Source organism: Hemiscyllium ocellatum, chromosome 14, assembly GCF_020745735.1.
Source record: "Hemiscyllium ocellatum isolate sHemOce1 chromosome 14, sHemOce1.pat.X.cur, whole genome shotgun sequence".
NCBI lineage: Eukaryota > Metazoa > Chordata > Chondrichthyes > Orectolobiformes > Hemiscylliidae > Hemiscyllium > Hemiscyllium ocellatum.
The window spans coordinates 23,898,673-23,908,297 of record NC_083414.1 but is presented as its reverse complement, the minus strand read 5'-3'; the positions used below and the strand labels follow the sequence as shown (position 1 = coordinate 23,908,297).

Here is a 9,625-nt window from a genome sequence, read left to right as displayed (position 1 = left end):
CTCAAGTCATTTTTCATTAATTGCCATTCTCTTATCAGCAGTCTCCTATTTAAAACAAAGGATTATTTGGAGTATCCAAAGGCAGTAAGGAGTCATTTTGCAACAAAAAAAAGTCAGAATTTTTAAACACAAACAAATCCATGAGGATTGACAGGGGTACCTGTTTCGATGATCTGAAAAGGCAATTCCTCTTTGAATCATGCATACACTACAGCTTCTCCTTGGTACAAGGGAGAATGAAGTTCTAAATAGCAAGCCAATTACAATTTAAATGTCGAGGGAAAAAGCCAACAGAAGAGTTCTCTGAATGTTTTTATGTCAGACCCAATTTATAAGGGGTTTACATAAAATTGTAACTGGCTCCAACGTCAGTCCTTAAAGCACAGTCATTGCTTAAGAGAGACTGGAACACTAAAATATATTGAGCATGCCTGGGGGCATTTGATCTCATTCTTAAAATATACTCAATATAAATAGGGAAAAGAAAACCCTCAGCAAAGTTTGGAGTTTGAGTACAGACAACTCCTGAAATATATATCTTAAATTTAACTGACAGTAAATTGGATTTGTAGCCTGTTTTACTTGGAAGCAATAATGTCTGGAGTTTCTGGGTAACAAGCCAGAAATTTTGTTTTAAGAGACTGAGTAGCCTGTTAAGTTGATCAAGAATGGGAGCACAAATAGCAGCCATCTGCAAAGATTTTATGAAATTCACAAATTTAAGGGAAGCTGTTTTACATTATTCATATGAATAGGGAAGGGCAAGAGGAAAAGAGATAATTTCAGTGAACAAATGTTTCTACTACTACCACCACTGATCAAGGTGCTGCAGTATGATCATTTAAAGATTTCTAAATTATCTTGGCATTGCAACAAAGATCTCAATTAAAAAAAAGGGAGAGAATGGTTAATGCACAGAAGATATAGCTCACTATCAAGCTCAAGTAATCATGCTAATTGGTCAAAAAATCTCCAACAGCACTGGTTGATTAAAATAACAGGTTTGTGAATTTATAAAAAGCTATCACATAAAAAGTGGAGTTCACAATTCATTCTGGATATTAAAGGACAGTGAAAAAAAAACAGATCTGTAACACTGTCTCAGGAAATACAATTCATTGACGCATGTTTACAATAGTAGTAACTAAAAGTTTTCACAGTACACTTATAGGACAACCCTTATCTGCACTGGTCATGACTCACTGACATTTTGAGGCTGAGAAAGGAAGGGAAACTTTAGTGGTGAGAAATATAGGAAGCATGCCAATCACATGATGCTGTACTTTGAAAACCACAAATGACACAGGAAGCAAAACAGCAATACAGCTGACCTTCAGGCACAGTCTCATTGCGGATAAAAGCCTCATATTTCAGAACCAAAAAGCATTCAGCACTCCAGGAGTTCTAGTTACCACCATTAGCTTTCTGAGTTAACATTTTAGAAAATGGCTGGTGTTCAACTTTAATGTTTGTTGTTTGGCAGCTTTAGCTTCAATAGCATACCTGGTTAATACTGTAAATTAATTTATTACTTTTTTTTGTAAATGGTGGGATATGCTATTGAATTAGTCATCAGAATGCTGACCATTTCCTTCTAACTATAAACTTCAATACTGATGCCACTCCATGTCTCAGAGCTTCTATTCACAGCATTTTAGTTCGGGATATTAGTCAAAATAGATCATAAAACAGTGCTTAAGTGTGGCTCTGAACAGAAATGTACAACTACAGGCTATTTACAAAATGGAGTTCAATTCCCTTATGTCATGGACAAGAAAAAAATTAAATCACTATAGTCAATTCAGTTCACAGTGTCCCAGAAAACGTGAAGGTTAAAAATTACTTGTACAGTTGATATAGTGCATGTTTAAGGCAATTATATGGCACATGAAATCAACAAATCAAACTTCATTATGATAGCACATTACATCAAAATATAGGTCATGTTTTAAGGGATGATTTGCAAAATCCTCCAATAGTCAAGCCATGAACAGCTGGATTTAGTTTCTGGCGATCAGATTATTGTGGCCACGATATTTTTATATAAAAATATGAAAATAAAAATCTTTGTTAATATAGGTATTCACTTGTATTCCAATCTTGGTTCCTGATCTTCCACTAAAAGGCATGAAGAGCTCAACAGTTTATTGCTAAAGAAATGTATTTAAGGAAGTCCCATTCTATTGGGGTGTTTATGGCAGATCTTCTTTTTCAGTTCATTGATCATTATTACCCATACAGTTAGAACCACTGCACCCTTGGTAATGCATATGTAAAACTTAAAACGCTTATTTAAACATAATTTCAAACTGAAAGCATTTGTGTACACCAATTTAACATGCTCATGCACAACAAATGAAATGTAACTGCTTTACATTGACATTAAAACATACAATAGAATTTCCAAAGTCTAACAAGCAATTTTTAAAAAATATGAATTTAGGATGCATTGAATATTAAATATTTGATATTTATTTTCTGCATGCGATTCTATCTTCCCTTCTTTTCACTCAACCAAATGGAGGGTCTGACAATAAGAGACATCATGGAGGCCAAACTCCTTGATAATAATCACAGGATTGTCAAATTTAAAAAGAGACACCCCAGGGAGAATGGGCTAGGTCCAATTTAGGCACGTGCAGCCCTCCAAAAAAAACACTTAACAATTACAGTACACTTTATTAAATGCCCAAGTGCCTAAAAGCAAGTATACATGGCATCAAAATTGTAAAGGAGCTTAAAATGGTCAAGACCAAGCTTAGTGCCATTGCAAAAAAAAAGTCAGTAACAGACTGATTAAAGATAAAAGCTACATCTTACTAAGGACATCAGTATTTAATGTAAACTACACAACCTTGAAAAAGTGATAGCTACCATTTTCAATTGGCTAACATCAGATGCTAATAAACAGTGCATATGCCAGAGATTCAAAACAAAAGAAAGGAAATCCTGAAGAGAAACTTTAGTACAAGACATTAACTTAATGAACAGGAAGAGGCAGCAAAATCAAAAAAAACCCGACAAAAACAGGAACTACCAGAGAGAAAAAAAAATTGTTAAAACAAAAGGATAGTAGTCTAGTGGTTGCAGTACCATATTGACAACCCAGAGGTCATAAGCTGTGAAACTGAATTCAGTAAATGACTGTAAAAACAAAACTGATTTACTAATCTCTTTCAGAAACTGCTGTATGTACTTTTATTCCTGAAATATACACAGTTAACTCTTCATGCCCTCAAGAAAACCCATGGAGAGGCAAAACATATCGCCTTACCAATGTAATTCATGTCCCAATGAGTTTAAGAAATGAAGTGGACACAAATTTGACACAACTTTTAAAGAAAAAATAATTCAATATTTTATTTGCAGTATAAACATGTGTTGTATTGGTTCAGAATACTATACAATATAGAGTTTTTCCTTCATAAATCAGAAAGCAAAAACTACCCTCTACCAAGCTCATTTTGAAACATGTATGCATCTCAACCATGTACAGCACGAAAGCTTTACAAAATCCACTCAGCTGTAACACGATAATTGATGCATTTTCATAATCCCTGAATGTCCTCAGTGAGGTAAGATGCAAAATGATCCATTTTGTAATGAACCGATACCCCCTCCCCCAAATAATGCCTGTGTTCTTTGAACTGCTAAACCTTTTCTTTGTATCTTACACGATCACATTAACATTCCTCCACAAAAAAAAGGCCAAGAAAATTGGATTTTTTTTTATATATAAAAAGGAAACAGAATGCACAAAATATTGCAGAAATTTGGACCCAAAAGCTTCGGTCATCAATACAAATTACCTCAAAGTCATTTTAATACCAAGCATCTCAGTGGATTTTCAATACATTAAAAGAGAACATACAAAAAAAATGCTGAAATAGGTTACGAGGTCAGCCAAAGCTGAAGCCTTAGACAATTTTCCACCCAGGTATAACACTACAGTAACCTTGGTTTCTATTATTTGCAGCTCAATAATGTTTCTATTTCAACTCTCTGGGACCTCAAGAGTAGCAGCAACAGTAGAGGGAAAAAAAATCAGTATGTAATATGCAAGATAAGTGCTGGCATCTACAATTACTTCCCACTGACAGACTGACCTGGATCTGATTTAGCCCAGCTGTTTGGCATTAATCACAGCCTGTTGACTGCGCACAGCCAGGGCAACCTCAAGCATGCCGTAAAGTAATTGGTTCAGGGCTTCTACAAAGGCCCATTTTCTTCAGCTTTGAGTTTAAGGGAAACAAATTAAACTATCTTCTTGCACTGCTAACTTCCTACAAAACTCAAGGCACGATCCAGGTCTGCTCCATTCACATTTGCTAGATGCCTACTACAACGAAGTGTCCGTTCTCTCTGTGGAGTACCAGTGAAGTGCCGTGACTTGAAGGCTTCACAACTGTGCAAACTGCATTAGGTCAACAAACAACATAGAAAACAATCATAAAAATGTGACTGAACAATAACTGCTTGTACAACAGTCTGGTTACTTGAGGGAAAGAAACAGAAACCCTACATTTTGTAGAGTAAAACTAACTCAAAATGCAAATCAGAAGAGTACTGGGATGGCACCTTCATGGAGATGTCCAAGTGCCCATGTCTTTCATCACATTTATCCAGCAAATAGGTAGTGGGTTTCATTGCCAGTTTTTGTGCTTAAATGAGCTGTCACAAATAACTGCACTCAAATCTATTCCTCCCAAAACTTTAATACCTTGAGGCTGAAAACCCACTCTTTGATGAGCATCAGTACATTTCGCCCGATTACTTTAAATCGGGAAGACATGAGATAGCGAGCTCTCCAAACAGTGATCAGATACACCAACCTGGTCAGACCAGTTTACCCCAAAATAATTGCCTGATGACAAGCTTTTCAAATGCTTAGGATAAAGACTTGCACATGTTCTGTTCTTCATGTTGACTCGAGAGATTCCAGCTGGAAAACGTTGTGGTTGGTAGGAGTGGTGAAATACATCTGCTCTTTAGGTGCCCTGTTGTCACAAGGACTGGTAAGTCCTAGAGTCCTTTCAAAGTCTAAAAGCTGCCCCATGAAGTTGAAGTTCGGAGAGATGTTGGATTTTTTCCTTTTTACAAAATCATAAGCGTCATTCAGGGATAGGTTCAATTTCTGCATTAGATATGCAACAGTCACAGTGACTGACCTGCTAATCCCAGCTAAGCAATGAACTAGGATTCCACACTTCTTGGATCTGGCTTCATCTATCTCAAAATAAATATAAAAAAAAATTAATTACAATGATACTGATTCTAACTAAAAATCTTGTATCCTATATAATTATTTTTTTTCCACATTGTGTATTAACCAAAGTGCATTACTTAACATCAAGAAATGTTCCAGCCACTTCCAAACAATTGAAAAATCTATTCACAATAATGTTAATTTTGCTATTGAATATTCAGTTAGTCAACATTTTAGAAGTCCAACAACAATTTAAAAGCTAATGTTCTGCACTCAACTGAAACAAAAGCCAAAGAAAGCAGTTTACTGTCCCCACTCCTGTACAAGTGGGAGCAATTGTGTGTGTGTGTGTGTGTGTGTGTGTGTGTGTGTGTGTGTGTGTGAGAGACTTTGGATTTTCCAGTTTAAACATGTCATTTTGTAATTCAATATATGAATTAATTTTGTAAAAATGAATTGTCTGAATTAAAGATATAAACATAATCATTAGTTTTACCAAAATTCTAAAGTATAACTGCAGATATTTGGATGAGCAAGTTGATTGTGTAGAGAAAGCGAGGGAAAGGGGAATACTTCCACTTGGGCCTTTAAGTGGTTGACATTCTGGCTTTTTAGCCATGTGCAGAGAATACATTATCCAGATAAGGATAAAAATGCTACTTCAAATTATAGGATGGATCATTGCTTAAAATGAATCATGTTGATTTCCAATGCCTGAGAACCAAGATAAACTTGCATATAAGGATTACAATCTAAAGCCACAAAACTGACTCAGGTAGGCTGCTTAAACCAAGGTTAAAACTGAAGACAAAGACAAATGAAGGAAGGGCAGACCATAATTAAGCCATTTTAGGTTTAAGAAGAAAGCCATCTCAAGATATAAACATGGCTGTTTAAATATTTTCTGGTTTTCTTTGAACCCAATTGTAAAGTTTCCCCTTCCCAAGTAGTTTCGTCAGATTTCAACAGTGTTCAATATTTGAAAACAAGTTATCATTCCAAAAAGACAACAGTAAAAAGTGCAACTAACACTAAAACAGTAAGACTTAGTCTATGCACTATTACTTAGAATAAAGAAGATTCATCAACATGCTCAAACAAAAAACATAAAATAGCTATTTTACAACAGTAACTCATGAGTAATTTCACATTAACTAAAATAAATAGAACAAGATTGATTGCATGAAAAAGTAGGAAACAGATCAATTAGACCAAGTCTAATTTCCAGATTTATTCAGAAATTGGCATCTTCAATGCTCCAGTACCTTTTTTTAAAAAAAATCTAAGATTATGCTATTCAAATTTGTAAATTTGTATATTCTTAAGAATACACACCGTCAGTTGCCTCAATAATACATTACTTTTGAATTCTATTTCTTAACAGATGTACTGTTTAGCTGGTGAGGAAATACGCACATACAAGTACAAGTTTGAAGGATGATGGAGGAGCTCAAGAGCAGATCAATTCAGCTCCTCCTAACACACGGACTATGATGTAGAAACCTTATATTTTTTTTAAAAAATGAATGCTCACCTATGAAAGAAATTGCTTCTGGGAAGAACTGAGAAAGATTCTGGCTCCAGTGGTCTGAGATTGGAATCTGCTTGTACTTAAACTGCCCGTCATTTTCAAACATGTTGGGAAGGTTAGGGGTTACATTCAGAATGTATTTGATACCATACTTTCCCAGGACATCCAGGTTGGTCGAATCTTTGGCACACCCGAGGTACAAATACGGTAAAATTTGGACGGGGAAAGCTGGCTGATTATTTGGCAAGGGACTGCCTTCGGACTCGGTCGCGCTGTTGGGTTCTCGGTCGGCGTCAGACTCCCCGTCAGAGCAGTCGGAACTTATTCGAAGTCCTCCCAGACCAAGCACCGAGACGGGAGGCGAACTGCTGGGGCAGGAACAATCCAGGTTGGTCTCGCAATGTTCTAGATATTCAGTCTGAAACTTATTAAAGCCCCCTGTGGTGTGCGAGAGAGAGAGAGACCAGGAGTTGTAAATAGAAGCTAACCATTGTACTACTGATCATTTCAAGAGCATCCTATTAAAACAGTCAACTCTCTAAAATGTAAAAGGTTATGATGATATAAACCTGTACTTGGGTATTATGTGACAACCCTGCTCCTGTTGATTTAAAACAAACCACCAAAAGAGTCCTTCATTCATGAAAACGCGGATTTTACTCAACCAAGACAACATGGCGGAGCCATTTTGGAATTTAAGTGGAAAGATTTTGTTTCTCTTTCCCCAAAAATCGCACGGACTTGGTATTCGCCTCGGAACACTGTATGAATATACAGCGCACACACAGGCGCGCGCGCGCACGCACACATAAAACATACACAAACTCCAACACATTAAGGGGGGGAAGCCCTAAAATTATTTCCCAAGTTTAAGGCACGTCTGGTAAACTGGCGCGAGTGATTTTTTTTAACCCCCCCAAATAAAGTTTCACTACTCAGTGTCACTCCATCCAAAACACAATCAAGAGTGGTCGGGGGCATGCAACTGGTGACTTCTGCCCAAACAGTCTATGTTTAAAGTTCATCAGAGTGCCTTTTGAGGCATTATTATCGCACAACGTTTGAATAAAGGAACAGCGTAATTGGAAAACAAGTTATTTTTAAATTTATTTGTTCATAAGTAGGGGAAATGAATGGTCGTGGATAGGAAAAACAACTTAAAAGTTGATCTTTCCTTTAGCAGGAGTTTCTTTTTGGTTTGGTTACAGTTGGGAGGATGTTTCTAGTCTTACCCTCTAGGTAATAAGCCTTGCAGCCATCGTCTCTTAATTTCTGTAATAACAAGCCCAGGACAGAACTCGCACCGTTTTCGTGCCAATCAATCGTGCCCTCATCGTACAGGATGACGGTATCAGTCCTGCACCGTTTGACGAATTTCTCCTTGTCCTCGTTGTTAGGGATCAGCGACTTGATGGGCAGGTTGCCCTTCTTGAGCCTCCTGAGCATCAGCCCCGGGATGACCACATTGATGGCCGACTCGATGTGCGAGGACTCGTACAGCTCGTGAGAGCGGCAGTCAAGCAGCAGCAGACTCGCCTCCCCGGATTCCAGTTGCTCCTGGAGCCAGTCGACACTCTTGTTCATCGCCATGGCCGAGGTAGTACAGAAAAGCTGATTTTTCATGAGGAAAACCTTTATGGGAATCGCCGATGGGCCAGTGTCTTGCTCTGAACTGGAACGGTGCCCTCACAAACCCTCCCGCCCCCCACCCCCTTTTTTAAAAAAAGGCAAAGACTAAATGCAATCGTGTGTTCCTTTAAAGAGGAGTTAATACAAACGCTGCTCCAAAGGGGCGAACATTCAGGAACAAGTCCTCTTTGAAAGGGTCGGGAGAGATTATCAAGCGATAGTCCTTGCAACTGGAAGTACTCGTCTGGTCCGGCTGCTCTTCATTGACCATCTCCTGTGCAGTTCACGCTAACGCTGAAAGAACCAGCTCAGTATCACCGATGCCCGAGTGTGTTCATTCTCTCCACCCAACTCCCCGAATTAAGGGAGCGCTGCCTCAATGACGCTTCCTGAGTGACAGACACATCCACCAATCGCGATCGGCGGGTGGGACCGTGCCCAGCCCCCGCCCCTCCCCGAACACGGCCCTCCCCTTCCGCCAATCACCAGCCGCCGTGATTCCGGCGCCGCTCAATCGGTAGCGAGCAAGGTGGGAGGCGGTGGCCCCGCCCTCGAATTCCCAAGCGAATGTATCCAAAAGGGAAAGGACCAATCGGAGAGCCGCAGAGTCACGTCTCCATGGCAACCATCCGACTGTATCTCTTTGTTTGGGCGGAGAAAGCGCGGGATTGGTGCGAGTCAATGAGCAACTTGCCTGTGCGATCTTATTAATGAAAGTACAAGATGGGGACATCAATCAGGTCGTGTGTACACACTAACTAATCTTACTAACAAGCCATTAATTATTGCTCATCGCACAGTCACTTAAAGTTCCCAAAGGGTTCCTCTGACATTTCATCGTTGTGAAGGGTAAAAGAGTGAATCAGTAGGCGGCTGTCATGGTAGTGAGGCGCAGATAAAATGTTTGCAGCCCAAAGGGCATATGCGCAAAGTAAATGTATTTAATGCAGTGCCTGAATATGATACTGCTCAAGGAACGGGTGTCAACACTCAACTTGGTTTTGGCCCGCCTCCAGGGAAGTTTCAAAACGATTTCCTGCAACGGATGGTTATAATGCGATTTCCTGTAAAACAATCTGAAACACCATCCATAACAGGATTAGCAACTTCTTGCTTTGTATTCGAGTTGCTGAAGTGCGACATTCTTGTTTCGTTCTTCTAAAAGGGGGAACCTATTTATAATTTCTCTGTAGTGTCAGCTGTTGGAAAACTTTTTTTTCATTACAAAAATTTACTTTATTCATAAAAATATCTTTATA

At 38.6% G+C, this 9,625-nt stretch overlaps 1 protein-coding gene across 2 annotated transcripts; it reads right to left on the bottom strand.

Moving 5' to 3' along the window:
- Window positions 1–3,333: 3,333 nt before the first annotated feature.
- Window positions 3,334–8,742, bottom strand: LOC132822302 (dual specificity protein phosphatase 7-like). Of its 2 annotated transcripts, none has more exons than XM_060835505.1 (3): window positions 7,970–8,742; window positions 6,741–7,175; window positions 3,334–5,226 (listed from the first exon to the last, which is right to left on the bottom strand). In XM_060835505.1, exons 1-3 carry the CDS (start codon window positions 8,358–8,360, stop codon window positions 4,919–4,921), a joined length of 1,134 nt encoding a protein of 377 aa, XP_060691488.1. In that variant the 5' UTR covers window positions 8,361–8,742; the 3' UTR covers window positions 3,334–4,918. The 2 variants fall into 2 exon arrangements, with proteins under 2 accessions (XP_060691488.1, XP_060691489.1); XM_060835506.1 differs by having other exon boundaries at window positions 5,162–5,230.
- Window positions 8,743–9,625: the final 883 nt, after the last annotated feature.